Source organism: Budorcas taxicolor, chromosome 11 (assembly GCF_023091745.1).
Source record: "Budorcas taxicolor isolate Tak-1 chromosome 11, Takin1.1, whole genome shotgun sequence".
Taxonomy (NCBI): Eukaryota; Metazoa; Chordata; class Mammalia; order Artiodactyla; family Bovidae; genus Budorcas; species Budorcas taxicolor.
The window spans coordinates 155,920,122-155,939,456 of record NC_068920.1 but is presented as its reverse complement, the minus strand read 5'-3'; the positions used below and the strand labels follow the sequence as shown (position 1 = coordinate 155,939,456).

Genomic DNA, 19,335 nt, shown 5'->3' with positions numbered 1-19,335 from the left:
ACCATGAAGAAAAAGTATAAGGTATAATGAAAGTGTCTAAGAAGGAAACCTAACACAGATTATGAAGTCGGGAAGGGTGTCCTTGAAGGAGTGACATTTAATCTGAGACCTGGACAGTGTGTATGAGTTAGTCAGACAAAGAGTAGAAGGAAGAGAAATAAGCAGAGGCAATGGTCTTCAAACAGGAAAAAAGCTTGGCCAGTCTAAAGGGCTAGAGGAGGCTGGAGCACAGTAAAAAATCAGGAAATACATGAGATGAGTCTGGAAGGATGGACAGGGGCCAGATTACACAGGCTTAGTGGATCCTCTATGGATTTTTGAATTTTATTTTAAGTGCAATAGGAAGCTATTAAAGGTTTTAAGTTTTACATTTTAAAAAGATCATTGTGACTACTGAGAATAGCTGGAGGAGGGCATGAAAGGAAATGTAGAGATATTTAAAGAGACAACAGCAATGGTCAAACTGAGAGATGATTGTAACCTGGCAACAGGGTAAGAGTAATGGAAATAAAAAGATTCAAGCTCTGTTTGAAAAGTAAAAGCAATAGGACTTAATAATAAATTGGATGGGGGGAATAAGTGGGGGAATACAGAGAAGGAAGGTAAGGGGAAAAAAATACATCAAAGATTTCTGGATTTTTCTTCTTAAGTAACTGCCTGGTCCCAGGTATGATTTGCTCACCAGGGAAAAACTAAGGGAGGACAAGTTCTTTATTTTTATTGGGAGGGGGTGGCAGAATGTCAGAAGATCAAGTATTTGCTGACAAGGTATTTCAAATAGCAAAAATGTCATTTATATTTGGGTCTTACTATTAAGATTTTAAAGAATTCCAGTGTGAAAATTAGCCTCTTTCAGATTTCACTTTAAATTAAATTCTCCAGTAACTAGAAAACACTTTCCCCAAATAATTTCCCTAATATTGTCTTACAAATAATCTTAATGATCTTAATTGTGATAGCATATACTCAGGAAAGACAGTATCAGTAGGCAGTTGTAAGTGTGCATACCCTACAAGATTCTTCTAGTTAAAATGATGTCACTAACATGGCAGGTTAAGTATGTGATCTCTGTTTCAACATTAAGGGAGAGTCAAGGGAGCAAGAAATCTAGGTCTGATCAAAACATCTCAAGTTATGAGACCTGAAATTTCTTAATTTCAATAATTTTTTGGAAGGTTAAACCACTGTATCCTGAGGGATGAAGAAGAGAGTCAAAGTCTATTTGGGGATTAAAATCAACAGGATTTGATGATGAGCTGGATGGGGGAGGCGGTGAGGGAAGACACAGGTGAAAAGAAACGTACACCAAGAAGAGCAATCAGCATTTTAACAGGAGTCAGGCATTGTTGACAGGAAAAACAAAGCCCTTTCCTGGGGCTTACAAGAGGAACAGTCTGGTGAGTGGGTGAGTGGGAGTGTAGGGTAGAAAAGGTCTAGAATAGATGCTTAAACTGTCAAACCTACAAGTAATTGCCTGGCCCACTGATAATGCTTGTTGAGACAGTATAGTAATGACCTGCTTGTAAAGGTTTTTGGCTGCCTATGAAAACTTGGAAGATCAGTCACACCAGGCTCACATTCTCAGGAGGCAGCCAGCTAATTTGTGGCTGTCCCCTCAGATGTGTACCCATTTCTCTAATCCTCACTGCCCCTCATCCAGCCACTCCACTCAATTCCATTACATGTAAATATGTGAGCTTGTGATTCAGTGTAAAACATGGAATCCAGCAGCAAGACCGGGTACGGTGGAGCGAATCACACAAGGGCATTTCTTTGGGAAATGAAGACTTATGAAAGGAGGAATGAGCAGAAACGTATTGGGAGAGTAAAGAAGTTTACTCTCGTTTGGCTCGTTTATTGACATTGCCTAGGAGTGGTTGGTTTTAGAAAACACGAAAAAAACGTCAGAGAACAAATTTATGGGCAGAATAGAATAACTCACCCCAGACGGTCTGGCTGCATCCAAACTATAGCCCTTCTACTAGAAGAGTAGAGGGACTGACACAAATTTATTCCTAACTGTTCTACACCGCTACATGCGTCGGCTTGTCCAATTACCAAGAAAATGTGAGTATGGCTTTACAAAAAGCCAGGGTGAGCAAGGGGATCATATATCTGAATGAGCATGTTTGCCTGGAGCAGAAAAACCTTGCCTTCTCAGTGCAGAGGGCTTGCTGAGAGGCACTACAAGAATAGATGGACGTAAAGCTCAGTATTTGCATTCACTCAAAGGCGTAAGAGAGAACTCGGTCTTATACTTCATTTATTTTTTAGAAAAACATTCTTTAGAAAATTCCCATTAAGCATTTCCCCTAAGTTTCATTCCCCCAGGCTTCACCACTCTCTAAATGGCTGTGCCTCAGGCCAGTGTGCAGTGATGCCTCTGTCCCGGGTCTGTGCCCCATAGGCCTTACAACATTCCTAACGGCAATCTCTGTGGGAGAAGGGACTCCGCTTCAAGCTCTGCCACGGCCTCACCCTGGCTCTGCTCACTCTGGCTTGTTAACTTCCTTTCTCTTCTTGGAAGAAGTATAAATCATTTAGGTGTATACATTATGAATGCAGTTATGTGAAGAAAAAAAAAAGCATGCATGTTGACAAGAATGGGAAACTATCTGTAGAAATAAGAACAGCAGCTGTGTTAGGAAAGATTTCTTTCTGAAGAGAGTACTTTAAAAATTTTTTTTATTTTTAATTAGAGGATAATTACTTTACAATATTGTATTGGTTTCTGCTGTACATCAACATGAATCACCTATAGGTGCCTATATACGTCTCCTTCCTCTGAAGAAAATACTTTTAAATATCTTTGTTGCATAATACTTTTCATTAAAATGCTCAATGTTTACAATTTAAGAATGGTTTTGGTTTCCTAATGCTTTGGTTTCCTTAATGCTTTGAGCTATTATAAGTAGTAAGTGGAATTATTTATTCATCTGGTTAGTCAATAAAGAATTTTTTGCAGTTTTACACTATAAGACACTGGAATTGTGGGGAATGGATATGTATAAGACTTGGCCATTGCTGTCAGTTAACAGCGAAACTTACTCGGGAAGAAAAGAAATGATCCTGAAAAGCTACAGTAAAGACAGTCTGAATGAAGTTTGGTCTGGAGAATGGTATCAACACAGTATCAGTGTTCATGAGAAGGCATGGACCAGTCCAGTGGAAGGATTAAAGTGGGCTTCCTAAAAGGGACCATTTAGGCCAGGCCTGGAAGGATGACCAAGGTCTCACTAAATCAACAAACATGAGCGTTGCCTCAATTCCAGGCTCCATGCTAGACACCCTCACAGACGACAACTCATTACTGGTGACCAAGTTGGGGAAATGGTTGGAGAGAATATGACTTGTTGTGGAAGGCTGGGGATAGGAGTTGAGGGGTGGTAGTGGAAGAGGTGGTTAGGCAGAGGAAAAGGAAGAATTCCAGTCAGAGGAAATGGCTGAGACCAAGAGGTATTTCATTTTGGATTAAACAGAGGAAAGAACAATTTAGTGATATATTAAGAGCACTAAAAATGTTCACATTTAGATCTAATAATTCCATTTCTGAGAATTAATCCTTAGGAAATAATTCTAAAGATCACAAAGGTTGAAAGCATAAAGATTTTTACTGAAAGACTAACTGCAATAAAAATCTATCTAAAACAGTACCTTCTCTCCGTCATCTTCTCTCCCTTTACCTTGCTTTTTCCTCATAGCATTTACCATTCTATCATATTTCGCTACATTACTGAGCAAAATACTATAGCATATTTGTTTACTTGTTTATTGCTTATTTCCCCAGGTAGAATGTAAACTCAACTGGGGCAAGTAAGTTAACCAATCTTGTTTATCTTTATATATCCTCAGTACAAATAAATATTTATAGAAGGAAAGAAGAAAGGAAGGGGAAGGAAGAGGTTATCATGGAAATTAACAGGAACAACTTAAATGCTCAAAAATGAAAAAATGTCTAAGTTAATTATTTATCATATATCCATCTGGTAGACTTCAACAATTAACATTTAAAATAGTTTATATTATATGAAAAATGTTTACCTATTCATGGTAAGTTTTTAAAAAAGCCAACTAAATTATGCATATTGTACCATCACAAGAACATGAAACTAAAAAAGTACCACAAACCAGAAAGGAATATATTAACACATTTACAGTGACTTTCTTTTCCCATTGGGTAGTTAAAAAAGTGATTGTCTTTAATCACTCATCCTTCTAGTCTACATGTTTTCCAAATTTTTCATAGTGAGCTTGGTATTTGTTAAATAGGAAAAATAAGAAATAAAACTTAAATCGTAACAACAACAAAAAAGTAATCTGGGCCACGACAGGTCACATAAGGCCTCAAATGCCAGGTTAAGTTGTGTGCATGTGTTATCCAACAGTGACAAACTACTGTGGTTTTCAAGTAAAGCAATGAGTCCATCATAAAAGGGCTATGGAGGATGAGCGGAAGAAAAGTACAGTGGGATGGTACTGTGCTAGCCCAGGGACAAAAGGATGAACACGAACTGAGCAGTGCAAGTTTGGATGGAAAAAAAGAGCCAATACAAGAAATGCTGAAAACAAAGCACTGGTGAGTTCCAGTGACTCATTCAGTATAGAAGAAGGAACCAAAGACGGCAGAACAGGAGCATAATCAGGTGGCATCTTTCCTATCTGGCTCCAGGGAAGAGCTCTGGCATGAAGACTGTTCCTCACATCTTATTTTCCAGTTGAGATGCTAATTTAGCTGTTTTCTTTAATACTGTGAAATTTGGACAATGCTTATCACCTCTGTGAGATTCCAAGGGAGAGAAAGAAAAATAAAATAGAAACCCCTTTACAATGTTGAAGACTGATTGCAGGCTTTAGCAATGCCCAGGAGGCTTTCCTGTAGAGGCAGCATAGAGTAGGAACTTGACAGTTCCTCTGTTAGGTCACCCAGTAGGTCTAACACATCATATGCAATTTATTACCTAACTCCAGTGAAAACTGGTGAAAGCTTCAGATAAAAGAGAAATATGTATCCCTACAGGAGAAACTCAGAAGCTTTCCTCTAGATTTGGAAAAACAGAGTTTGGGGTTTTGTGGTAACTAAAGTACCACTTCCTCCTTAGAAATATCTGTATCTTGAAGGATTTTCTTCTAATATGCACAAGCAACATAATATTAAGAAATTCTTAGGAAACAAACCTGCATTAAAACAAAGTTACATACTGAATGTTATCCTTAAAAATACTTTTTAGCATCAGAATTAAAAGGCTACATATTACTAAGTCATTATTAGCAGCACTAACACTATTTGTTTCCTGAGACACCAGAAGGTGAAGTGTTAGTCGTGTTCCACTCTTTATGACCCCATGGACTGTAGCCTGCCAGGTTCCTCTGTCCATGGAATTCTCCAGGCAAGAATACTGGAGTGGGTAGCCGTTCTTTTCTCCAGGGGATCTTCCCAATCCAGGGATTGAGCCCAGGTCTCCTGCATTGCAAGTAGACTCTTTATCATCTGAGGGAAGTCCAAATTGAGTCACCAAATTGGCAGCTAATAGCACTACCACCTCCAGACGAGAAGAGGCTTGACACTGCAGGCACCATGAGGTGAATTACCTATCCATTGTAGAGAAGGGCTCTCATAGCCAAATTAAAGAAGAATCTAAGACCAACCGGCCAGAATTACATAAAATAATATACAAAGAGTGAAAAGGAAAAAAAAAAAAAGCCATGCAATGGATTTGTGGCCTCACATACCTGGCATCAAGGAACCTTGATCTTAAAATCATAACTGCTTCACAAGTACTTTGTTTGAGCTGCATCTGAATGGAACTAAATTTTCGATGGATGATGCCCACCATTCTTTCAATCTCTTTTGGGGAAATGGGACGTGTTCTACTCTGTTCTCGGAGAAGGTTCATCACGTGTGTAGTGAATTCATTACATGCCTGTAAGGGGAAAAAAAAAATCACTCCTTAGGAATCTGGTATTTTTTATTATCACACCCAGACATTAACTCATCTGAATTTCTATCTCATTGCAACCGCCAATGGCATTATGTAGTAGGTAAAATGAAAACTAAGACACGTGTGAAATGGCAGTGATAACTAGATAGGGGCACCAGGACTCTGGAACTATGAAAGCCCAGGCATGCAAGGAAACAGCACTCAACTGCCCTTCCTACCACTTTCAGCCCACTTTCAAAATGAGGTTTTCCCACTGGAGGATGCTCTGTGCCAATTTCTATATATAAGTACAGATATATGTTATATGTTAATACTAAGCATCTCCTATTTCCTCTGGGGTTTTACTCAACTTACGTTTACTGAAACACTATGAAGTTCAAACTCTTCCAAACGCAGTGAAAGGACACATAAATGAGCAAGATGTGGATCTGACCTTCAGTGCGATAAAATGTATAAAAACGAATTCTTAAACAGGCAGGCCATGCAAAGCATCACAGGAAGAGTGTTCCCTAAGTTCCAAAGAGTAAGTATTCTCATTGGGAAACAAAGATCACTTCATGGCAAAAAGCGAAATCAGGGCTTTAAAGAATGGGTAAGATTTTTGAAAAGTGGAATAAAGGTGGAAATCAAGAGGAATTAAAGGCACAAGAAAGAAAGAAAGAAAAAAAAAAAAACCCTGGAAATAATGGTATGAAGCTAGTTCAGAGGGACAGAGAAGAGGGTACAGGAGAAGAGGGAGTTCAGATTTGCACTAGCAGATAAAGGGCCTTGGATGCCATGCCAGCGTCCTAGTATAACACAGCTGTGGCGTGGGCCTTGTTTGTGGATCTACACCATTTCTGAAAGAGGGATAAAACAGCTCAACTCCTCAGGGAAAGGGCAGCAGGAAAATAAGGATCAGATGTGGGTCTCAAACATTTTAGTTAAAAATCCTGTCCCTGTCTCTTTCAGCTCACCTGTATTCTTTAGATCTACAAAACCATGTAACTGGGTCTACACAGATATCCAGTATCACTTTGGTGAATAAAGCATCTGTCTATCTCTCTGCATAAAAACGATACCTTCTGATATTTTTTTTTTTAATAAGACAGGAGATTCTGCATCTTATTGCATGGATGCTTAGCAGGTTACACAGAACAATCGTTGGTCATGGCAAGACATATTTTGAAGATATAACATTATATGATAATTAATAACATAATTTCCCTACAGACATCCTGAACATATAGAACAGGATGGTTTTTCTAACTACTCCTGAGAGAACTAACTTTTAAGGATGCTGTTTCGGTTACTTTAAGTAGAGCTTTTATATAAATATTTCTAAGGTGAGGTAAAATGAGTCTTGCTTACCAGTTACAGTTTTTATGTTTTAAGTATGTATAAGTTTTAAGAAATTTAAAGTTCCTTTAAAGTGGTGATTCTGGGATTCTTCAGAGTATGGATTTGCACAGCACTCATGGTAGGCATTCAATAGCCACCTATGGATTGGTGGGGTTTTGTATTACAATTCAAGAGTAATGTTGATTAGTATCTATAAATACATTATCCCTGACGAATCTTTATAACGGACGAATTTTTAACCTGCAGCCCATGGAAAGGTCTAGAGTGTCCAGGACACTCCTTCAAATCTTATTTAAGTTGTATGCACATTTGTCTTTCCTGAGGGGGACAACCTGTGGGGTTTTCCTTCTCATTTCAGATTCTTAGCCAGTCTACAGTTTTAAAAGGCTAAAAATTATTGTCTGGGGTTACGGGACAATAAAATATTAAGGAACTTTGTAGGTTTAAAAGTGGAAGTTCTTTCCGTCTTTAAGGAAACCATAGTAAAGAGAAGTAAATTTAAGATTTTCCCCACTATATTATCAACATAGACTGTCTTGTGCCAAGCTGAAAATAAGTGGTCATCCTGCCAAGAAATATACCTATAATTTTTTTTGGTACTTTCTCAAAAGAGATGTTCATATAATTTAAAATTATATAATTTGATAAACTCCAGTCCTCAGTTTTCTTATTAGTAAAATGAAGAAAAGCAAACTAGAATAGCAAATTGAAATCAGCAAATTTGGATATAGACTTTTATAAGTTAGTTCTAGAAAATGTTAATACAGTATGTTTGGGAAATGGGGAGTTAACCATAATTTAAAATTTGTGGGGGAGGGGCAGGATTCTTCAGTACTTTCAATATGCCAACATACATCATCATAAATCTTCAAGGGAGAATGGTGTATCCAACTTTGACCAAATAAATTTGGTCACAAAACCTCTTTTATCTGGAGCAGTGCTGTCTAATAGAAGAATATTGTGAGCCACATATGAAAAAAGAATTTTTTGGTCATTTAATGTTTTTGCTATTGCATTGACTATTTTCCAAATGTGTTTTATTTTTCACATATGAAATTGTAATTTTTCTAATAGCCACATTAAAAAATAAAAAAATCAGGTGCAATTAATTTTAACAATGTGGTGGTAGTTTAGTCACTTAGTCGTGTCCAACTCTTTTGCAACCCCATGGATTGTACCCCGCCAGACTCCTCTGTTCAGGGGATTTCTCAGGCAAGAATACTGGATGGGGTTGCCATTTCCTTCTCCAGGGGAATCTTCCCAACCCAGGGATTGAACCCTAGTCTCCTGCATTGCAGGCAGATTTTTCACCACTGAGCCACCAGGAAAGCCCAATTTTAACAACATATTTTATTTAACCCGATATATGAAAAATATTAACATTTCAACACATAATAGTATCTTTAAAAAACTGCTAATGAGATATGTTCCATTCCTTTTTTTTTCACACACTTTGAAACTCAGTATATATTTTACATTTACAAAAGCACATCTCATTTCAGAGGAGCTAGATTTCAAGGACTCAACAGCTTTTTATGACTAGTGGCAACCATACTGGACAGCATAGCTCTACAGCACCTTGTGGGCTTCTCTGGGAAATAGTATACTAAGTAATCTTTGATGTTCCTTCTCATTCTTTACTACCATACATTCACATAACCCCCCCAAACACAACCACAACCACAGAAGGCAGTTTCACTTAGGAATGTCTTGATAAAGCAAGAGAAGGTATTCATTTTTTTACATCTCAGTCTTTGACTACATATTCAACATTCTGTGTGATAAAATGGAAAGCGTACCAAAAGGACTTCAACTGCTCATCAAGGATGGGTGTCTTGAGAAAAAGCTCTCATGTGATTGTCTAAGTTGTGAGTTGATGTCATCTATTTCATGGAATACCATTTTTATTTGAAAGTAAAATTGACAAATTATTATAATTTTTCTGATTTGGGTATTTGGTAGATATTTTCTCAACAATGAACCAAGCAAGCTTGTCACATCAAAGAAAATAGCTGACAGCAGTTGTGCCAATGGTGAAATTCTGGAAAACCTGCATCTACTACCTTGAGCTTTATAGTTTCCTAGCAGACTTTCTGATTAATTTGGTATTGATATTAATAAATATGACATTTTGATGTTATATAAGGTGTCAACATTGGAAGATGTACATAACTCAGTGAACCATTATTTTTCAAATGATCGATGCATGATGTTACAAAAATATGCATAAGTAGAAGATCCATTCAAAGTGTGCACTAGACCAATAGATTTTAAAGGAACTGAGTACAAAAAGTTGGTATGATTTCAGACTCATGATAGCTAATATTTAGGATACTACAACTTGTCAAGTTTTGGTATAATACAAGAGAATAATATCCATAAGTATTTTAAAAGGCTATCAATACACCCCTCTCTTTCCCAATAACATATTTGTGTGAAGACAGGTGTTCTTCATATACTTCAACCACAGGAAAGGAGACTGACCACAGAAACACATTTAAGAATCCAGATGACTTCTATTAAACCCAACATAACAAAATTTTGCAAAAATGTAAAAGCAATGACATTCTTCTAAATGTTGAGGTGTTTTTTATTTTAAATGCAAATTTAAAAAAAAATTATATTAAACAGATAGTGGTTCATTACTGATTTTTACATTAATACATACTTTAATTTGTTCTCAGTTTTAATTTCTATTATAATACATTGATAGATATAATCCACTGAACAAAAGCTCTTAGGAGATCTCCAATAATTTTTAAGAGTTCAAGTTCTAAAACCAAAAACTTTGAGAACTGCTGTACCAGTATATTTCTAATCTGCACAGGTAACAATGCTAATTCCTACAAATCTGGTTCACACATATGGCAACGTATGTCTATGACAGAATGTATGTCTTGATAGATCCTTCAAGTCTCCTGTGTGAGTGATACCTGAGGTGTTGTTTTTTTTTTTTTTTTTTTCAGTTCTTCTCTGACTCTCAGTTTTTCTCTGGCTGTATTTTAATCTCTCTCAGAATGAATGTCTACCTATGGTTTCTAAGAAGCAGCCACAGGGTTGTATTAAAAACAAGGGTTAAAAGCAAAAAGTTTCTGCATCTAAAAACTCATAATTTCCTAAAACATTTGCTGAATGTCTCACAACTTATTAAGTGAAGTCATCTATGAATGCAAATGCTGATTAGCAATTTGGCAATAGCCCAACATTCACAGAATTCACATAGCTTTTCTTTAAACCAGTAGTTCATACATGATTAATTAGAACATCTCATTTATGTAGTGTGCACTTTAGCTCATTACTCTAAGTAAAATTCGTTAAGTATTTACATTTAGATAATTAAAATCTGGGTACACCCTTAAGAAAGATGCATACACTTTAGGCAAAGTGATTTTTTTTCCTTTTTACCACTGAAAGTAAATTACAGCCTCATTTACAGCATCATCTGTACCAGTTGCAGAGCAGAGCACAGTACTGCCTCATCTCCTCTTCCTTAAAAGGTACACAGTTTCTTAAACAAGAGAGTGCAGTAAGAATGATCAAATGATTGCAGAGTTGTTTTGAAGGGCCACCAAACCACAAACTAGCATCAATACTGTTTATAACATAAGATGCTCACTTTAAACATTTATCATATCCTCTGTCATACCTACAAGACTATATCATTAAAATAGACATCGGAAACTTTTTTCATTGCCTTCTTACTTTTCCAAGTGAAATTGTCTGTTAATAATTTTCTAGTCAATGTCCACATACAAATATAGAAACACTTTGGTTAAATAGGAGATTTAGGAAGTGAGTTTTGATTCCTTGAATTTTCTAACTTACAAGTAATGGCAGAAACCTCTTTTTTCTTTTAATCCAGCTGTTGAAAATTATCTAGGATGCATTTTTGTTTACTATGAGACAAAATATATGTTTTGTTTAAAACAGGCATCGCAATAACATACTTAAATCAACATAAACTGGAAGGCTTCATCTGATAAAAAATATTTTCTTTTTTTAAAAAATTTATTTATTTATTTGGCTGCACAGGGTCTTAGTTGTGGCATGTGGGATCTAGTTCCCCAACCAGGGATCAAAGCCAGGGCCCCAGCATTGAGAGATCAGAGTCTTAACCACTGGACCACCAGGGGAGTCCCTAAAAAACATTTTCAATTAATTCTTATAATAGCCTTTCTCCTTGCCATTTGTTCCTTTCTCTTTAAAAATTCAGACTAAGTAATATAACTGAGGATTTGAAACATCTGGATTTTTCATAATGCTGTTAATATTTATTAAATATATTTGTTAAATATAATAGGAGATAGTAAAACTATCTCTTCCATATCCATATATATTTGGTTTACAGTCAAAATTAGTTTTCAGGGTTTTGTTTGTTTTATCATGGTGGTTTTTTTGATGGTGAATTTAAGATTCAACCCCTTTCTTGCCTGTAAGGTCCCATCACTGAAGAAAAAAATGTAAAATCAGACGGTGAGCAAGCATCTGTTTTAGAGGAAGTATTAAAATGGTTCATGATCAGATCTAAAAACGGAATTTGCCTTTTGTAAACATCTAGACACGCTGACTGCAAACAGATCATAATACTCCCTATTCTAAAAAGTCACTCTTCAAAGAAAGAATAAATCTCTATTAAAAGTTTAAGACTCCAAAATTTGCATGCATCTATTTTCTAGATACCTTTATAACCTTGCAAGTAACTCTAGTCAAATATTATAGATTTTGTATTTATGTAATGCTTATAAAATCAATGAATTCTTCTTGTTTCCGAATAAAAGTCAACATTCAAAGATACCTTTTATTTAAGCCAACCAGAATGAGATCAATATGCCTACGAAATAGTTGCAAAGATGAAATACCTATGGTTCTTCTTTCAATTGGAGCAAAAAAATCGGACACAACTTAGTGACTAAACAACAATAGTTGGTTTACAATGTTGTGTCAGTTTCTGCTGTACAGCAAAGTGAATCAGTTATACATATACATACATCCACTCTTTTTTAAGATTCTTTCATACCTCAACACATCTTTATACTCATGATTTGTGGACCTGTCTCATGAGGGTAAGGATTATACTATAAAATACATGTTAATTGCAGAACCTGGAACATAATTAATGCTTAATAAATGGCAGTTATTATTGATAATGGAAATGGTAATTTTATGAAATTCATATTTTTTTGTGTATCATTCTGCAAGTTAAGTTCCTACTCTGATTACCTAACATAGTCTGCCTTCCCATTGCTCAAATAAATACAAACACTGCTTCCCAAAAAATGGGGAAAAAAAGAGAGTATCCAAATATAAAACAATTCATTTCATCAATCAAGACTGTGGTCAAAGATACATTTGATACATAGAGTCAACAGACTAGAAACTTGAGGGAAAAAAGGGAACACTCAAACACTCCTTCCAGCCAAGGAAAAAATCCAGTTTGAAAGCTGACAGAGCAGTAAAACCCTTCTCTTGGAGCAATGAATGACAAAGGGTCGCTTGGGAAACTGAAATATGAAGTTTACATCAGGTAGTATCCTTTTGTCTTTTCTGCTATATATTTTTGCTATTAAGAACAAACAGCAAAATGAGATTAGGAGTTTGTGGACTACACAATCTCGCATGTAATAACATCAGCATTTCAAAACCTGTTTCAAAAAAATCCTTTACGAGCAAAGATCTTGCCATCAAATATAAACATACAGTGTTGTTGAGGGCCTCCAAAAGCACAAAGCCATGCTTTTACACTGGTTTAGGCTGCACATTCATTCTCCATTCCCCCACAATCCCCTGTAGTCTGGGAGTCCTCTATTAGCCAAACAGTACCTAATTGGTCTTGAGCACATTGAGTAAACCTGCTCAGCTCCAATGTTTTACCTGATTTGAGGTAAATTCAAAAGACATCTGTGAACTCAGACAGCAGGTTTCCAGATGCTTAGGGAGGGCTGAGACCCTTACAACACTTTTGCCTTCAGCAAAAATGTATTTCAATATAATTATGGTAGATAGCTTTCAATATGTCATCTCTATTATAGCAACTGTAAATTATGAAGTGAATTGCTTGTGTACAAGCATTTCTTCTGGTACAAGCAAAGTGGGAGAACTGTACAGGGCATGATATATATCTTTTCCTTTTTATCCCAGAACAAATCTCGAAGTTAAATTTCATTTGCAAAAACCAATGGTATCCATTTCCCTTTGGTAGAGAGGTAGAAGGATCAAGAAGGCTTTCAATTCTTAACAGCAGGCTTCCCAGGATACTTGGCTCAAGTTCATTAGGAATTCACCTATTCTAACACTTGGACCTTTAATCATAAGAGCATATTTGAAAGGTAGAGTAAAAACATTTTCCAAAACTTGTAGCTAATCCCATCCCATAGCTTGGGAGGGCATATAAACCTCCATTGCCTGGCTGTCTTTGAGTCTTATAAATATATGGGGATCTTGTACACACAAAATAAAAAATATGTTTTTCCCCTCTTTAAAAAATATAAACAAACTTGTAGCGAATCAACAAGAAGACAAAGGGGCAACCAGGTTTTTCTCCCAGCTAAGTGGAAGGCAGTGCACCCAAGATGAAAAGTATTACAACCCAATCTCTGCAAGCTTTGAAAAATTATCATATTCCTCTTGGGTGTCAGGATCAACAAGAGAAAAGTAAAATAAGTTTGGTTTTCCTTTTAGGGGGTAGTAATATTGAAGAAATTTACTCTAATATATATTCTATGTCTAATATTTCAAGAGCATTTATAAGTGAATTTAGATCATTATCACTAAAAATCATTACATCTGAGCCTATATAATGTAAACATATGATCAAAGGACATTTCCTGGAGGTAAAAAAAAGGACAGGATTTTAAACACAGTACCATTCCTAAAACATACACATAAAGCTGAGCCTTGCAGCTTGGATTTAATTTTGCTCTAACTGTAGCTCTAGTCTGCTTAGCTTTGTAAATGCGGCTGTGTTTATAAGGTACTTTAATTTACTGCAGTGGTAGTGTTTGTTAATTTTATGGCAATCTAAATCTAAACAGGCTTCAGATACATTTTCATTACAGCTTCATTGCAAAACACAGTGGAGTAAATAGCTCTGAGATTCCAATGCAGTTTATTTCTTTTAGCAAAAGACTCAACACCATTTTCTGACAAAGCCTCTGCCTTAACATATATGTTCTTCCTACTTACTAATAAGGTTTCTGTCACTCAAGTACCCATGTTCATGTAATTTTAGGAGGAAAAATATAATTTCTAAGGGATTTTAATAGTTAAGGGATTCACTGTAATTAAATGTAAAGGGATTAAAATAGTTGGGTTTTGCCCATCTCTACTCTGATTCCATCCCAAATGTAATCCAACATGAGCAAATCTGAGAAAAACTGGGATGTATCTGAATTATTTACAAATCCTAATTGTTAAAAACAAGATAAGAGACCCAAAATGGAGTCACTTATGCTATGCTCCAAGCCACCCAGCCAAGACTACGTAATTACAGTTCAGCCTCTCCTAGGAATGTAATCTTGAACCAATCTGGAATTACTGGGTCAGCATGAGTGAAGTCATCTGCCTGATAGAAACCTACCATGCCTTAAAGAAAGCTGAACTTGCCACAACCAATTCTTTCATTGGTAGTCTAACTTCCTTGTCGTGTTCCTGTCTGCCTACAGGCACCTTTCATTTTGTATAGCTCCTTCTATTTGCTAGATGAGATGCTGACCGACTCATGAATCATTGAATAAAGCCAATAAGATCTTTAAAATCTACTCTGTTGAGTTTTGTTCTTTTATATACACAAGCAGCAGCCTAATTCAATGGGAAAGGAAGGCATATTGTCAGAAACTGATTTCAAAACCCAATTCTGACACTAACTAGAGGTGTGACACCGGGCAAATTACTTGAGTTTCATTTTCTCATCTGTAAAATGGAAACTATAATACAATCATCTATTTTAGAAATATCATGCCTTCATCTAAACTGATGCCTTCATCTCATTTAGTTCTTCACAGCTCTTCTAATAACTCCAAACTAGATCCTTGAAAGTTCTATCTCAGATAATGTCCCCGTATCCCAAAAGTTTGAAAAGAAAAGACTATCTTATATCTTAGAGGTCAACTCACTGATCCTAACAAACTTAGGAACCACAAACAGGAGACCAATAAAAAGCAGCCCCAAAGACCACTCAAGAGAACTAAATGCTAATGTTATCTCTAAACCAATTCAGAACTTACTAGAGAAAATTTGTAAACTAAATTTCTGTTGAATCAGTCAACTAGTCGTCTTGTTTTATTTGTCCATAATACTGCATAGATTTCATATATCCATTATTTCTTGTGTTAAAAATGAGACAGGAAATAGGCTATTGAACCTATCTAGAAATAAGATTCATGATTAAATTTTAAAATTCATTATTTCCCAGTCTGATGTTTAAAACAAAAATACAAACAGTAGATTAGTATATGAAGATTTTGTGTGTACATGTGTGTTTTTAAAAAAACAAAACAAAAACCTTGATGACAATGACTGATGCCAGTTTCACCCAACTTCCAACAGGGCTAAAGGGAGAAAATAAGGTGGCTGGTGTGAAGGAATATGGCAGAAGACAGTAAGGAACCACCTTAATTCCTCAGCTATAAGTACTGGCCAATTGACCCCTAATTCTACAGATCTTTCCATGCAAAGTGACCAGTATTTATTTGTAAGTATGTACAGATGTATTTAACATAAAGTTATGCAATTAGGGTTATCCTACAAATTAGAGCCGTTTTCTACTGTTAATGCTCAGGGCAACCTTTTCAACCATGACTTACTCTGTTTACTCTCAATTATTCATATGTCAAATCAAAAAACTCAATTTTTTAATATACATACACAGGCTATTTTTCCAAAATTCTCATTTGCACATCTTCCACGAAAAATTATTCCTGCAAATGAGACTAGAGATACAGTATGAGATCCCAGAAAACCTATTCAGAAAAAAAGACATCTTATAATATTAATTTATATTGCATATTAACATAAAGCTACATAAATCTTTCTACCATTCCTCAAAACACACTCACCTCTGGGACAGAATCCAGCATTTGCTTATTAATACCATATCCAGAATATTAGAGAAGGCAATGAAAAAAATACCATATACAACTAATACTACACAGGGAACTTAGAAGAAAAATCAATATTAAAACTAACACTAAGGTCTTTGAACTTTAATAAATGCCTGACTACATAGTGAAGTATCTATGGATGAAACGATATGATGTCTAGGACTTATTTTAAAATACCCCCTCCCAAAAAAGAGGGGGGTGAGGGGAGATAAACAAAATAAGACTGACATTGATTTTTACTATTCATCTGGATTGATGGATATCTAGGAGGTTTCTTATTTTAGGGTGAACTCTATAACCAATATACAACTATTTATGACCTAAAAACCTGACAGTTTCATAGGATTCAGCTTAATATTCTCTTTATTAAAAGTACACTTAAACATTTCCATAGTAATTTTTAAAAATTACCTTTCAGTGAGAATTCCTCAAACTAAGCAGGTTTTTAGCCTTTAATGAACAACTAAAATATATTTAAAATGAACCACCAACATTTTACCTTATTTCACTGAATCTAAGACTACCCCATATTTTCGCATCTCTGGGAAGCATTTTACTATCAATGGCATGTTATACTTCAATGGGGCAATTAACTTTTTCTTGGTGGTGGTACCATACACAATGATACAGCTTAAAATCAAACATATCTTAGATTTAATGAAGTATGGTTAATATAATTGCTGAGAACAGCTTTTTTAATCCATACTTTCTTTCTAATCAGGAATTTAGCACACAATGCCTTGTGTTCTCTGCCCCAGGAAACCTATAATTATCTTGGGAGGTCTCCTCAGAGAGAAAGGCCAGAACCTGCTTACTTTGTTAAGTTAGCTCCCTCCCCTCAGTTGGGCATAATCCTTAAGAATTAACTCCTAGGAGGATTCTGGAGCTCACAGCATAGCAGGCAGAGCTCGCTAGGCAAGGTTTCCCCTTAAAATTTGTTATAATAGCTATGAACAAGGCCAGTGCATAAATGTTAATGATCCAGAGCTTTGAGGAGCACCAAGCAGTGAGATTACAGGGGAAGGATGGCTGCAGGTGTGGCCGTAAGGGCATGTAATGTGGGGAATGAGTAAAACTAAAGCAAGTAGATGGGACAAAATAGGCTTAGCGTCACCTCTAAAATCTCAATGGGACTTCATATCATGAATTCAACAGTTCACTTGGATTTCTGATTGACCTTATTTATTTTGCTCTTTCTATTAACACCTACCCCTCGCAGCCCTCAGAATTAGTTAGCGCGGTCTATTAGAAGAGCAATAGAGGGTTTGTGCAGGACTATGAGAGTGGCGGCTGCTGACCTGTTCATATTTCTCCAGTTCTGTGTGATAGATTTGTCTGATCTGGGTCAATTTGGCTCTGTAATCTGAGTGTTCAATAGAGTTATCTGAAGAACCTCCAGAGGCTGCCGCGGCTGCAGCTGCTGCCGCCGATCCCCCACCTTTCTCAGGACCTGAAACCCCTTCTGCCAAAAGCATATTGTCCAGTCTCATTAGCTGGGGATCGGGAGGGTCCTCCTCCTGGGCTCCTCTGATGCTGAGACCTTCAAGGAAAGAGAGAGAGAGACAGAGAGAGAAGAAGCGAGAAACAGGACAAATAGTGTGAGTATTTTATTTATTTGAGTAAATGATCAAACAACATCAGTGCACTACAATTCATGCTGAGAATTTCACTGTTTGCATTTTATCAATAAGTACCAGTAAGTATGAAAATTCTTACTTCTATGAAATGTCTAATATCACTCTCTCTCAATATATTCTGATTAGATCCTTGGAAAAAGGTAACCCTGGCTTCTCAGAATATTCTAACACCCAGTCTTCCCAGGTTTAGATGATTTAAGCAAAAATGGGAAGGGGGTAAAATTTTCAAGATTTTTACAAAGAAAAAAATAATTCCAAGGATACAAAACAAACCCATCAAAAGGCAGTTATTCTGTTTCTCCATACTGTTGGAAGGACAGAATTTAAAATCCCATAATATATTCACAAGCCATATTCAAAAATTAGAAAATAAACAGGATTAGATGGGCTTTTCCATCATTTAATTTCAGGGAGAGAAAAGAAATACATACATTATGAGGTAATTAGCTATGCTTTTAAAACATATATTATTAAATGAATTTGTTAAGCAATCGCCATCAAACCAGGACACTAAATACGGGATTAAAAATATACCATCAACATGGCAATGCAGTGCTGGGCACAGTAGTCTCAATCTAATTTTGCTTTTAAATCAAGAACTTCCTAAGTGATGCCCAGTCAGCAACCTCATCTGAGTATTATAGATCACAGCTGACAATTCATAGGTTTAATCAGGTCACATAGGCTTTCTGCCAAGACGTTTTCAACAACACAGAAGACAGAAGTTTTAAAATAATTATCACAGTATAAAAAGCACTGGAGTCATGACAGCTCAAAATCAGCATTTTCATTAATGTGTAACATAATCTAAAATATCCCAGCCCAATTAACCTCTGTAAATCTGTTTAAAAGCAGGATCCCCACACTAGTTACAGAGCATCTTGGGGAAGGAGGGGATGGAAGTTGGCATCTTGCATGTCTGCATTTGGATTCTGTCTTTTGCGTCTGTGCCTGTTGTTGTTTATCCACAGTGGTGCACACTCTGTGTCTAGTGTAACTTACATGACAGTAACATCTATAAGCTGCCAAGTACTCAACTGAGCACCAGCTCTGCGATTTTATATGCTAACCTAAAACCACCATCAATTCTCTTTAAGAACAGATTTCATTCCTAGATGCCCTGAATTATACCCACAGCATGACTGAGCCCTTGGTTGTCTTAACTCAAATGCACAACTTTAATTTCCTCCCTCAAAACACTTTAAAGCTGTCACTTTCATTTAAAAATATACTTCAGAATAATTTCAACTGGGTAATAAAACTAACTGACAATAATTTAAAATTATATCTGTTGCCTGTTCTGAGGTAAATAAATAAGGG

General features: G+C 36.1%; 1 protein-coding gene across 1 annotated transcript in view; it reads right to left on the bottom strand.

Annotated features, from left to right (window-relative positions):
* Positions 1-19,335, bottom strand: part of PBX3 (PBX homeobox 3) — a 220,770-nt gene that overhangs the window by 36,432 nt on the left and 165,003 nt on the right. Inside the window, exons 3-4 of the mRNA XM_052649009.1 lie at positions 17,677-17,918; positions 5,731-5,921 (exon numbers count right to left, since the gene is read on the bottom strand). Coding sequence (XP_052504969.1) covers positions 5,731-5,921; positions 17,677-17,918 — 433 coding nt within the window. The remainder of the gene's footprint in view (positions 1-5,730; positions 5,922-17,676; positions 17,919-19,335) is intronic.